We start from the raw sequence: 14080 nt of genomic DNA on the forward strand, positions 1-14080 counted from the left end.
AAGAGCATGTATAAAATGGAAATATACACTCAGTTGCCAATTTATTAGGCGCACCGAGCTCAAACTAATGCCGTCTAATAAACCAGTCCTGTGATAAATCTTACTTTCATGAATGTTATAATATTCAGTATTTGTTCAAACTGATTTAGATAGCTGTTGATTCAACTGTGTTCATTTTGGAGGCTGTAGTTTGTGGTGCTATTGAACTAGGGGTGGGGGGAAAAATCGATTTTTCGATTTCTCTCGATTCTCTCTAGAACGATTCTGTCTCGATTCAGAAAAGTTCATAATCGATTTTTTTTTTAAATAAAAAAAAAAAAATAATAATAATATTTTTTTTTTTTTTTTTTTTTTTTTTTTTACACATTCATTTTGTGTTGAAATGCAAGCTGCATCGATTATTGCATTGTTCATAGAAAGTCATAATTGTGACAAGGACACACTTTTTCTCTAATAAAAAAATAGATCTGTTGATTTTCTTTAATTATCAAACACAAAGTAGGAAGTGATTTGAGACTCTGAGTAGCAAACTCAAATGTTTTAAAAATCGAGATGCATCGATAATCGTTTTATCGGTTTAGAATCGATAATCGGTTTAGAATCGAGAATCGGTTTAGAATCGAATCGTTGACCTCTGAATCGGAATCGAATCGAATCGTGAGGTGCCAAGAGATTCCCACCCCTATATTGAACTGTATTGTGTTGAACTGAACTGAACTTTTTGACCATCAGTGAGGCTAGGCTAAATAACAGCAACCCCTTTGTGTTTAATTTCAATACAGTTAAACAGCACCACAAACTACATCCTCCAAAACTATCATACAGTTTAATCGCTACTGTATCAACATCAACTGAACTAACAACAGTTATGAAGGGGGATTTATAGCAGGACTGTTGTATTAGACTGCATTAGCTTTCGCTTGGTGTACCTTATAAACTGGCAAATAGCCGAACATAAATAAACACAATTAAAATAGACAAAAAAATAAGACACCGACTAAGTGTATGTTTTAATGATCCAAAACTGGCACACAGAACGTACTACAACTGTGAAAACCCTCTACAAGGCCTCTGCTCTATGGCCTATCGGACGAAGCAGAATAACCGCTATGTTTTACTCAAAAAGGGTTTACTAAGAGTGCTATTTGTCTTTTGTTTATGAGGTGCCTGTACTCCCCTCAGTGTGAGTCTCATAGTACATATCTCATCCCTCTTCCTCTGCGAGGCCTTGTCTGGGCCTTCACTAAGGGCTTAGGAACCCTCTTAAACGCATGACTACACTTTGCCCAATCACATGCTGTGATTTACATCGAGCGGCTGACTAGCTGGCCAAATAAGATGGTAGTGTCAGGAATGCACCCTCCTGACAGCCCTCTGACAGCACAGGCATTTTCCCTCTTGCTTCTGACCTTGTCATGAGCTATTATGGTCTGTCTCCTGGCATTATTGGGCAATATATGGGGAGGAAACCATGAGGAACGTTTAAATTATAGTCTCATATTTCATTCCAATGAAACTTGTCATCCTACAATCTTTGGCCAAAGGGCTTGAATCCTTAGTGCATATATGGGTTTAAACTTGGTCTGGACTTGGTCTGATTAGAATCATTGCGTGAGTGTAGACAGGACGTGGTTGACTTCTTATCACCTCCTCCCTCATCCTATCGCCTGAGTACGTATGTGGGCTGCAGCTGGAGAGGGAGAAGCCAGTGCTGTAAGATCTGGTATCTTGGACAGAGAGTCTTAGTCTCACAGACCTTAGACTTTGGTTAGAGTTCATATGAATGAATGTTGGTGGTGGTCGGAGGTAGGCGCTGATTGGCAGCCACGCTTCTGTCAGTCTGCCCCAGGGCAGCTGTGGCTACTGATGTAGCTTACCACCACCGGTATGACTGTGTAAGAATGACTACTGGACTCTGGACTCTGTAAAGCGACTTCGGGTATTTAGAGAAGCGCTATATAAGATTGAATGATTATTATTATTATTATTATTATTATTTAACCAAAGCAGACCTGGTCAGAGATGAGACATGTAATGGCATTTAGACATTCTTTCGGGGGTTACAGTATTTGGATCATGAACAGTGCAACTAATGATTTTCAGTTATCTGTCGCTACGTGTTCCTGTTCAAGATGGGTCCTGATCGACCAACTTGTTCCACGCGACTGACGGTAAAGAACATAATATATGGGTGATCTCACTGGTGCGGTTCCCAGAAAGTTTGTTTCATCAAATGTGTCAGCTGCGAATTGCCATCTGTTCCTTTCTGGTAAACACAAGCACTCAATAGGATCATTTTCCAGGCTAGTGAGTTTACAGTACGGTCAAACGCAATGCAAGTCAAATCTTGCGTCAAGGTCAATTTGAGTTTGAAAACAACAACGTGGTCGAGAACTGTTTTCGTGTGAACGTGACCATGTTCTGTGTCTACTCCAGGGTTCTGGTGGGAGCACCCAAGAGCTGTTCCGTGTGTGAACATGACCATGTTCTACGCCATGTTCTGTTTCTACTCCAGGGTTCTGGTGGGAGCACCCAAGGAGAAAATAGCACTCAGTGGTGGAGCCAATGAAACAGGAGACGCATTCTTCTGTCCAATCAGCGTGAACCGTAACGACTGTGGCAGGATGAACCTCGTCACCTCAGGAAATGGTATGTCTGTCAATCACCAAATCAATCAATCTCTCAGTCAGTCAGTCCATCAATTAGTCAGTCATGTAATCACCAACAAGAGCAGTTGTCGATAGATGTGTTTGTTTCACTTTCAGAACAACCTGATAGCAACACTGAGACTGTGGATGGGATGTGGCTGGGCGTATCCGTGGCGAGTCAGAATATTACTAATGGCCGGGTTATGGTGAGACCCTCTTCCCCGTACTTATGCTGAGGTTTGCTGAGGGTGATACTCTAACTACATCTGAAACCGCTCCGATCAGCACAATGGCATTGTTCAGTAATAATGGCAGCTCAGTTCATATGTTAAACAACACAAGACCTCTCTCTCTTTCTCTTCCTCTCTCTCTCTCTCTCTCTCTCTCTCTCTCTTTCTCTTCCTCTCTCTCTCTCTCTTCCTCTTTCTCTCTCTTTCTCTTCCTCTCTCTCCCCCCTCTCTCTCTCTCTCTCTCTCTCTCCCTCTCTCTCCTCCTACTCCTCTTCCTCCTCTTCTAGGCCTGTGGTCACCGTTACGTGAGGAAAGTGAACAATGACCGTACGTGGAGCATGATTGGCCGCTGTTACATCCGCAGTAACAACATGCAGTACGACCCAAACGACTTCCAGTGGCAGGATTACTACGAGGTGTGCTCTCCGTTCGACGGCCACGCCGTGGAGGGGATGTGCACCATGGGCATCTCGGCTACCATCACCGCGAACAAGGTCGTCGTCGGCTCACCCGGCAGTTTTGAATGGCAAGGTTTGTAAACCCAGTGAAGAAGTACAGTAGCTTTTGCACAACGCATGCAGAAAAAAAGGGGAAAGAGGTCATTGTCAAATTGGTTAAACCCACAAACTAGTCTTGTTCCTCTTTAAGAACATGATGTTTTTTTTGTCACCGCATTCAAGTTATCCAAATGAATCATGTAGCATGAGAGCAAAGCAATAACGTAAGCTCACAACATGGAAGGCAAATGATCCCATGGGGTCTCTGGAGAACCATGCTACCACCACTTCTTCAGAATCAGAATCAGAATCAGAATCAGGTTTTATTGGCCAAGTAAGTTTGCACAAACAAGGAATTTGACTTGGTAAAGTGACTCTCAGTGTGCTTACACAAAATATACAACACAATACAATACAATACAGTAGCTGTGAAATGGTGTGCAACAGTAGTGCAAAGAAGAAGTGGAGAGTGCGAGAAGTGCAGGGATAAATATATAAATATAAATATATATGCTACAGTGGGTTAGTTGTTCAGTATTGAGACGGCGAGGGGGAAGAAACTGTTTTTGTGTCTGGAGGTTTTGGCGAACAGTGATCTGTAGCGTCTACCAGAGGGGAGGAGTTTGAATAATTTGTGTCCAGGGTGTGAGGGTTCTTTGTACTACATGTATTCCCATAAGCCTTTGCAAGAACATTGAAATTGTTGAAATTGAAATTGAAATTGTGCGTTGTCTTGTCTTTCGTTTTTAGTTCATTTCCTCAATGTTTTGTTTCTTATTTACTGATTTGCTTGAGAAGAAGAACTCAGACGAGTTTTCCTTTTGAATGACAGGAAATGGACAGATCATTTTTAGAAGCCCAGATGATGAATACTTAACGTTCAAGACTGAGTTCCCAAACCTTGCGAAGCGAAACATCTACATGGGTAAGGCTGTGTTGGACCTTCCTCTTCTTCACCATACTAAGTACTCTTCATGTAGATAGACCTTCCTCTTCTTCATCATACTGAGTACTCTTCATGTAGATAGACCTTCCTCTTCTTCATCATACTGAGTACTCTTCATGTAGATAGACCTTCCTCTTCTTCATCATACTGAGTACTCTTCATGTAGACCTTCCTCTTCTTCACCATACTAAGTACTCTTCATGTAGATACATGTCTCCTTTTTTTTCTTGTTGAATTCCACCATTAGTGACATAAAACCCATATAGCTCTTCCAAATGCCACAAGCCTTAGTTGTATACCTGAAAAGGGACCAAAGAAGGTAAATTCGAATGGTTGAATACAGGGATATTGTTTTTTTAAATCACAGTCACAAAGCCAATGCATTTGATAGTGGGACTGATCTGGGGAAAAGGCATTCCTGACGATCATTTAATAGCAATGACCAGTCCCAAAACTTTGTCAGGAAGTTCACTCCTAAACCTCCAAGCAATGATTAAAAGAATGACGAGATGCTTCCTGCAGTTGTGTTAGTGTTACATGAGCGCTCCTGATGTCAAATCCAAATTCAGTCCTGTTTTCTGCTGATAAGTGACTCTTTTGGTTTGCCACCACGCTGTTGCTAGCTTAGTGAGCTAACATGAACATGGCGAAGTCAGTAGGAGGGCGGCCTGATGCTAACGCTAACGATACCTTGTCTTTCCCCTGAACTTCCACAGGCTACTCTGTGGCCATGGACAAAGGGCTCCTGAGCATGAATGAAGACACACTGGTGACTGGTGCTCCCAGAGATGGGCCTGATGGTAAGGTTCTCGAATACTACAGATATTTCTGGAATATTCTTTTAGTTTTTACATAGATTAAAAAAAATATATGGATTTGTTTACAATATTTTTTTACAAATATAATAATATACAAATATAATATAAATAATATAAAAAACTATAAAAAAATGTAATTAATGAATTAACCCACTCTTTTAAAATTCCAACCTTTGAACCCAGTGCGCCTAAGTAACCCAGCAAAATTGTTTGTCGTTCTCACTAATAATATCTCACTAAAGTTCACTACTGTGCAGGAAGGTGTTGTTCGTACACTATCTTTACTGTGGTCATTTTCCTCAGCAAACCTAGCCACAGGTGCGGTGATACTCAGTCTGGCGGGTAAAGTGGCGCTTGGCAACCAAAAGCTGGATCTAGGCAACCTCACTCTCTACGGGGAGCAGGTGGGGTCATACTTCGGTGGCAGCATCGCCATTGCTGACCTCAACAACGACAAGTAGGCTACAGACATTTTATTGGCATTCGTCTCTGGTGTGTGGTTGGATATGGGATGTCATAAAGGTTTTTCATACTCAGCCTGTGTAATCACAGAGGGCAATGTATATGTCTGCATTCACACTTGCATGTTTCATTCTAAGCAGTTTATTTTCTCATATTATCTATGGACCATCAGAGAGGGCCATAGCTCTAAGCAAGAGTCATTTCTTTCTCAGCTACACATTAAAGCACTTCTATAAACATTTTCAGTCATTGTTCTATCAATACTTTAAGCTATAACGAAACTAAACAAAAAGCCTTAATGAAACTAAAGCATTGGTCTTATTGGCTATATTGTGTATTCCTTGTTGTGATCTAGTTGGAAGGATCTGATTGTGGGAGCTCCATTCTACTTCGACCGTGTTAAGGAGCAGGGCGGGGCTGTGTATATCTACATGAATGAAAATGGCTCCTTCCGAGACAAGCCTGACGTGGCCCTCAGGGGACCTGAGAGGTCTGCGTTCGGAATGGCAGTCGCTGCTATTGGCGACATCAACCAAGACGGCTTCCAAGGTAAAATGAATACATCAGGTTGAACGCAAACTACACAGTTGATCACAAGAAATATACTGTGCTTAAGTAATTCATTAGACAAGGGGTAAGGGTCTCGTGTAATTCCATAATTATATATCATCACCAAGGGAAGCGGCTCTTTTGTAGGGCTCATGTTAAATGAATGACACTCCTGAAAAAAGCTTGTGTATATATATACACATATTTACATATATATATATAAAGCGCCTTTGGGTACTTAGAAAAGCCCTATATAAGTCTAAGGTATTATTATTATTATTATTATTATTATTATTATTATTATTATATGTCTAAAGGCACGAGTCCACTCCCCAGTGTGTTGGAGTGCACAGTAATGGGTTTTACAGAAGGCTTGTTTTAGGCAGTGTCTGATACCAGGGGTCCTGCTTGTGTCCTGACTGAATGCTTGTTTGAGGCTTTTAATAAATCTGATAGGGCTGATTGTATTCCTTTGAACTGATGGTGGGTAGGAAGATACGGGTCTCATTGTTCTGTTGGCATTTCAGAGAGTAATCAGCCCGGTCTGGGTGAGGTCCAGATTCAATTGAAAAGCTATTTACATGTCAAGGGCGATATCGCTGAAGCATCTAATTCACTTGGAATTCTCACAACAATCATTTACACTGAGCAGCGCAATCAATGTTTTGAGTAGATTCAATTCATCTTAATAACTGTAGTTGACTTCAGCTATTCAATCACAGCTTAATTAAGTTTTGCATCAATATCTAGGATTTTGTTTTATGTTGTGAGTTGGTTGAAAAGCAGTTATGAATGGTCTGGGTATTTGTCTCGTTAAAATAGTAAGCCGATATTGTAGACGCTAGAGAGACGTGTATTCCATCAGTTCTTAACTGAAGGACAAATAAATACTTACATTTAGTAGAACTATTTCACTTATGCATGGCATCAGAAGCACATGTATCATTACACTAATTTAAATTGGCTGCCTGTGTGATTTCATGCATTATGCACTGTGGTGATATGAGTGCTTGCTACGCTACACATGGCATATGCGTAATACTGCCATGTAGTCACGTTCTGATGCCCCCTGGTGGTGAAAACATAGCATTGAATGCCAAGCACTTCACATTAAATTCCCAATGAAAATGAATGAATATTAAATGAAAATGTATTTCCCTCGCTCAGACTTTGCAGTAGGCGCCCCCTTCCACGGAACTGGCAGCGTGTCCATCTGGATGGGCAGTGAGAAGGGCATCTCCCCGACACCCAGCCAGGTCAGTCGGTCAGAGAGAACAGAGCTGCATACAGCAGCTGCATGCAATACTATCACAAAAGCATCTCTTCCACTGCACTCAGTTTTTCCTTTTAGTGCTCCTGAAATAATTGGAGTGAAAAAAAAAATGACAAGCATACTACTTACATGATGATGATGATGATGTACCTAAACGTGTGCAGAATTCAAATTAATAAACATGACTCTGGAACCACTGTTTAATGTTGCTAAGATTTTCAAAAATATCCCAGCGTATCCCAGCATGTCAAAAGTGCCTGAATCTGAATCTAGCCCTGGACTCCTGGGGATTAATTAAGCCTCACAACTGAGCCTGCATATGTCCTGAAATTAAATTAGACCTCCACTCAACACACACACACACACACACTACTCTCAATGGGATTGGGATATACTGATAGACACGAAATGGGATGCATGAATACAGATGTAGGATGGCTGTGTCATATTAGAACAACTCACCTCATCTCACCACACGCGGGCAGGTGATCAAAGGCCAGGACATCAAAGGCAGTGGCCTCCAGACCTTTGGTTACTCGGTTTCTGGAGGCATGGACATTGATGACAACAAGTATCCAGACATAGTGGTGGGCTCCCTGGACGACCGTATCGCCGTGCTGAGGTACATTAGATGAGCATAGAGGAGACAACAAAACACAGAACACTTTTATATAAGTATACCTGTTACCAAGGCCCTTTTAATTATTAGTGTTTTTATGCCAGGTGAAAAAAAAACATGTTTTTGCTTGTATTTGTTTTTTGGTTTTGCTCAATTTATTGTTAATTGTCAATTTGTATTCAGTAGCCTTACTCAAATGTTTGTGTGTGTGTGTGTGTGTGTGTGTGTGTGTGTATATATATGTGTGTGTGTATGTGTGTGTGTGTGCGTGTGTGTGTGTGTGTGTGTGTGTGTGTGTGTGTGTGACTATACTAGGGCTCGCCCCGTCCTTCATCTCCAGAGTGACTTAAGTGTGAGCCCAGACCTTGTGGACCCAGACAACTGTAACGACTGGTGAGCATCAGACACATTGAACTCTGTATATAAATATCCACAGCGGACATCCTGTTTTGATTCTGCGTTTTTTGTATTACAGCGTCCAAGCAAAGATGTGCCTCTCTGCCACACTCAGCACGGGGAAAAGCATAAGGAGAAACATCAGTAAGTACCCCCTCATCCTCAAGCCCAGCGTCCCCCTTTCAGTGTCTTTTAAGTTGAGTCCAGGAGAGCAGCCCTTTGTGACGTCCATAAATATGTTTATGAATGCTTTTTACATTCCACAAATGCAGTTACGTACTGTATGTGTAGGTTTTAAACAGCAATAATGGGAGTTAATAGTAAAGTAAAGTGTGGAAACTGTACTGTTTTCTTCACAAAGTTATTAATCATCATTGCGAAAACTAAAAGTCTAGAAACACCTTGGAGCTACGTTATTGAGGACTGATTACTGATGCCGATGAGGTATACCTGAGTTGACCTGATCCGTAACAGATTCTGTGCTTCCTCTTCCGTGCCTGATCCCTTTCAGCTGTGGCGTTCACACTGATAGCTGACCAGACCAGTCGCAGCCCACGTCTGCTCTTCCTGGAAAACAACGCAAACAGCGTCACGGGCTTCTTTTACATGCCATCTGAAACATGCAGGAGCTTCAAACTCCAACTTAAGGTGAGGCTGTAATGTTTAGGGGGTGATTTAGTCTACTTTTAAGTCATTTGAACATATGTTCATCTTGTAGAGCGTGTATTTTATTTATTATTTTATTTTATCTATTAAAAACCCAAATTGTGCTTGATGCTTTCTATTGATCATTGCAAATGGATTCAACGGGATACGTGTGAATATAGACTGGATCATTTTCACTGTAGCAGTAACGGCACTTATTACAGCTAGAGCTTCCAGAGCAGTTGGATATTACTATTAACTACTTTACTATTACTACTTATTACATCAGCAGTCTCCCTGACAGCAGTCTCCCTGACAGCAGTCTCTGCCTCTCTAACTCTGGTCCCTCAGAAGCCCATCCGAGACAAGGTGGAACCCGTCAGCTTCTCTCTCAACATGTCCTTATATGAGCCCGAACCCAAGACCCGCGGGGGGATCCAGAACCTGGACGTTTACCCCGTACTGAGCCAGGGAAAGACCGTCATTAAAAAGCATGAAGTAAGGACACATGGAGACTGCATACCATACAGATGTGTCTCAGGGTGACTGTGGACCAATATCACAGGATTTCAATAACTATTCTGCTTTGAATAGTTAGAATAATTAGTTGGTTAGAATAATAACTATTTTGTTTGTGTTGGTGAGATTTGAAATGATTTCAGTACCTTTTTATTTACTGATGTTGAAATATATTCTCATTAGTGTCATGATTTAGTGTAAAACATGAAGAATTGCATCTGCTCCCCCCCACACACACAACAGATCCATTTTCAGAAGGCCTGTGGCACAGACAACAAGTGCAACAGCAACCTGAAAATGTCCGCCCAGTTCGCCAGCTTTGATGACCAACCTTTCCGAGTGTGAGTTCAGAGTTCACCACTGTTTGTGCACAACACACAGGTTTTCCTTAGGAGAAAAAGTTCAATGATTTTTACAATGATCACATCGTCTCACAATATGTAAGGCACAGTCACAATACAGTTATTCTTGTGTCGGTAGCAAAATGATAATTTCTAGTAGGCACTTTATCTAAAACCAAATGAAACCAGATTTAAAAAATAAACATCTCTGTTGTCATGTGAATAGGTAAACTTTCACAGTGGCTAATTTGGAAACAGGTGAAGCGTGAGGTGTCTGAATAAACGATGTCTATGGTGTCTGAATAAACGATCTCTATGGTGTTACAGTGAAGACGGTCACAGATGTAGCATGAGGTGTCTGAATAAATAGTGTCTATGGTGTCTGACTAAACAGTCTCTATGGTGTTGCAGTGAAGACGACCACCAGATCTTCAAGTACAACTCCAGCGTGAAAAAGATCAAGCTGCTTATCGACGTCACCAATGTCCTGTCAGCTGGGAACCTGGCAGAAGACGCACACAATACCGTCATTAACGTCACCATCCCTCCCTCCCTGCAGTTTGCCTCCGTCATCCCCAAGGTAACGGAGCCTGACATTACAGGTTGTCCACAGGCTTACAGCAACACAGATGATGATGTAAATGTACTTATCAACTCAGGTGTCTTCAGTGAATTTAAATACATAATTATGGGGATGTAAATACCTCCCAAGGTAACACAGCCTAACATTACAGGTTGTCCAGGGGCTTACACGAATTTCAGCAACACCATTGATGATGCAAATGTACTTATTAACCCATGAGTCTTGAGGGAATTGAAATACATAATTACGGGATGTAAATACCTGCCTATAGATGTACATGTAATTGAATAGTCTGTGTTTCACTGATTGTTATTGTTTTGACAGAGACTCATTGAGTGCTCATCGAATGGTCAGGAGCTCCTTTGCGAGTTTGGAAACCCTGTGCGCACCAACCAGAGGGTAAGGTCTTACTGTGTGCTACGGTTAGAGCCGGAATGGCCAGACTATTGAATTTGTTCTGTTTGAAACCCTGTGCGCACCAACCAGAGGGTGAGGTCTAACTGTGTGCTGCTGTTAGAGCCGGAATGGCCAGACTAGTGAATCCGTTCTGTTTGAGTGTTAATAAATTACCTAACTCAGGCTGACGGCTGCACTGACGGGTTCAGGACAAGGGTTGAGAAAAGGCCTATATTGACTTTGACTCTAACACACTGCTGCACGATATGCCAATATATCAGCCTGTCTGTTTGCACTAACAGTGTCTTATCTGTTCTTTTAAATTAGCTGACTTTATTTGGTGAAGGTTTAAGCATGAAGAATATCCTCTCTGGTTCTTTGGGGTATCGCAGTTAATGCTGCACAAACAGGGAGTCACGTCTTGCTGTAATCATGCATCACTGAGCTTATTTTTCACCCTCAGACTGTAGTTCAGATCATCTTCGAGACGTTTGGTGTCACTCTGGACACGCGAGAGATCCGCTCAGACCTCCAGCTTTCCACGTGAGTGCTGACATTCAGTGTCTCAGGGTTTGTTTCAGCATTTCCTGCCTGTCGTGACGCCGTCTCTCCACTGTAACTCTGTCGTCCCGTAGATTGAGTGAACAAAGTGCCATCCCACCCATATCATTGCTCCTGATGGTGGAGTATTCACTTCAGACAACCTTTTCCATGTAAGTTTGGACAAATTCTACCTTGTTGTATGTAATTTTGGTTCTAAGTTTCTTTGTAACCCTGTACATTTAGATCAGAGGTTACAATAAAATAATATTAATTATACAAAGTAGGGACCATTAATAAAGCATGACGGGACTTCTGTTTGGTAATGCTGTAAATAATGGATTCTTTGTGTAAAATTTTTAACGACTAATTAAGATAACCTGGCTTCATTCCTTTGTGAACATAAAGAAACTATAAACATCAGAGCATAATACTACTGATGATTTAATAATACTGACGTTAATTATATACTTACATTGACTTATCACCACATATTGGACCCTTTATCTTTTTAGCATTACTAGCTATTTAACATACAAATTGGGCAGTAAAATATCCAGAAACTGAGCCGTGTGGTCTTCCAGCCGCCCTTAGTATTGTGCATTTGTGGTGATTAAAATCAATACATCCAATCCATATCTGTCCCGAGTTTGTGTCAACTCATACCGCATGCCAGTCATGTTTGATTGCCTCACTGCTAGTCTGTTTGATTTCCCCTGCTAAGACTGCAGCCGAGCTCCCCGATCTACTTCAGCGGGGAGGTCACGGGGGAGTCAGCCATGAAAAGCACCAGTGATGTGGGAAGCCCTGTGAAATACACCTTTAAAGTGAGTGCGGTTTGATTTTCGTTAGCCATGTGTGGCATGGGCTTTGCTCGTTCCCTCAGGTGATGCAGGAAGTTGTCCAAAGCCCCACACAATCCCTTCAGCAGCGATAGCCAGAGGCAGGATGTAATTCTCCTCTAACTAGGGAGGGACAGACACGGTGTTTTAAAGAAGGAAGGAAACAAGGATGTGACAACTGGCTCCATCACACAACATTTGGTTTAACGTGTGCAATAACAAAGTGGGGAAAATAGCCACATTTCCTATTAAGACAAACACAAACACACACACACACACAGACACACACACACACAGACACACACACACACACACACACACACACAGACACACACACACACGTGTTGTATTCCATTCCCATCCCTACAGGATGTGATGCTGCCTGTCTAAAGCACACTAACCCTGATCTCAACTCCCCTGCTCTTAGGTGGAGTTGAGCGGGAGGCCGCTGGGCAGTCTGGGCACTCTTCAGATCTCCTTTGATTGGCCATTTGAAGTGGCCAATGAGAAGTGGCTGCTGTACCTGGTGGAGATTACAACAGAGGGCACGTCTGGCCAGCGGTGTGTCCCTCCAGGGGATATAGTCAATCCTCTGAATCTCACGGTGAGTAGTAGTTACAGACACCAATTCCAATTCTTTTTAACAAGGCTCTGGCAAAGTGACTGTTCCCTAATGGCAAGCTAAAAGCATTGAGGAGAACTTACATGTATGAAATAATTGTATATGCAATATATATGGCTATGGTACATGTGTTGACTTTAGCCTATTGCATGTCTAGCCAGCTGTGTGTCCCTCCAGGGGATATAGTCAATCCTCTGAATCTCACGGTGAGTAGTAGTTACAGACACCAATTCCGAGGTGTCTGTCTTTTTAACAAGGCTCTGGCAGAGTGACTGTTCCCTAATAGCAAAGATAAAAGCATTGAGGAGAACTTACATGTATGAAAAAAATTGTATTTGGTAAAGTATTATGTATTATGTATTAGGCTAAGGTACAAAGGTATAAAGTATTATGGCTAAGGTACATGTGTGGACTTTAGCCTATTGCACTAGCTTTGAAAGCATGAAGCATGAAAACAATTGCAATAAACAGAGTCATGAAATCCAAATGGTGAATAGTGGTTCAACAGTGGTGAAGAGATGTACAGGTGACAATGAAGAGAGGCACCTGATATATTTTTCTCTCTGTTCTTGTCTTGCGTCTGTGTATCTTGTGACTGGCGTGTGTGTGTGTGTGTGTGTGTGTCTGTGTCTGTGTGTGTGTGTGTGTGTGTGTGTGTGTGTGTGTCTGTGTTTGTGTGTGTCTGTGTGTGTGTGTGTGTGTGTGTGTGTGTGTGTGTGTCTGTGTCTGTGTCTGTGTCTGTGTGTGTGTGTGTGTCTGTGTCTGTGTCTGTGTCTGTGTCTGTGTCTGTGTCTGTGTCTGTGTGTGTGTGTGTGTGTGTGTGTGTGTGTGTGTGTGTATCTTGGCAGCTGGCGGATGCGGGGCGTAGGACGCGGCGCGAGCTGGAGTCCCCCAGGGTGGAGGAGAGGGTTCAGGCGGAGCAGGCGCTCGCTCAGGCTACCCTGAAAGCCAGAGGAACCCGCAAAAAGCTCATCAGTCTGGTAGGAATAACCCTTCAGCAGTTCAGTTCAGTTCACTTCAGTTGAGTTTAATTCAATTTGAGTCCACTCCGGACCCCGATCCGCCCCATTGAGTTTCCCATATCAAGTTTACAGTGGACACTTACGTGACGGCCGCGGAGATGTCGTACATACAGTATCACTAGGCTGCGGGCT

The 14080-nt window shown here is 42.2% G+C and overlaps 1 protein-coding gene across 1 annotated transcript in view; it reads left to right on the forward strand.

Annotated features, from left to right (window-relative positions):
- LOC105907859 (integrin alpha-3-like) overlaps positions 1-14080 on the forward strand; it is a 39071-nt gene that overhangs the window by 16788 nt on the left and 8203 nt on the right. The window contains exons 2-22 of the mRNA XM_031564892.2: positions 2516-2649; positions 2766-2854; positions 3166-3409; positions 4208-4300; positions 5038-5121; positions 5443-5596; positions 5957-6150; positions 7318-7406; positions 7909-8045; positions 8358-8435; positions 8518-8582; positions 8950-9086; positions 9435-9581; positions 9846-9943; positions 10355-10523; positions 10851-10925; positions 11386-11465; positions 11558-11635; positions 12187-12289; positions 12732-12908; positions 13775-13906. Of these exons, the coding sequence (XP_031420752.1) occupies positions 2516-2649; positions 2766-2854; positions 3166-3409; positions 4208-4300; positions 5038-5121; positions 5443-5596; positions 5957-6150; positions 7318-7406; positions 7909-8045; positions 8358-8435; positions 8518-8582; positions 8950-9086; positions 9435-9581; positions 9846-9943; positions 10355-10523; positions 10851-10925; positions 11386-11465; positions 11558-11635; positions 12187-12289; positions 12732-12908; positions 13775-13906 (2557 nt within the window). The remainder of the gene's footprint in view (positions 1-2515; positions 2650-2765; positions 2855-3165; positions 3410-4207; positions 4301-5037; positions 5122-5442; positions 5597-5956; positions 6151-7317; positions 7407-7908; positions 8046-8357; positions 8436-8517; positions 8583-8949; positions 9087-9434; positions 9582-9845; positions 9944-10354; positions 10524-10850; positions 10926-11385; positions 11466-11557; positions 11636-12186; positions 12290-12731; positions 12909-13774; positions 13907-14080) is intronic.

The sequence above is a fragment of the Clupea harengus genome, chromosome 1, assembly GCF_900700415.2.
Source record: "Clupea harengus chromosome 1, Ch_v2.0.2, whole genome shotgun sequence".
Taxonomy (NCBI): Eukaryota; Metazoa; Chordata; class Actinopteri; order Clupeiformes; family Clupeidae; genus Clupea; species Clupea harengus.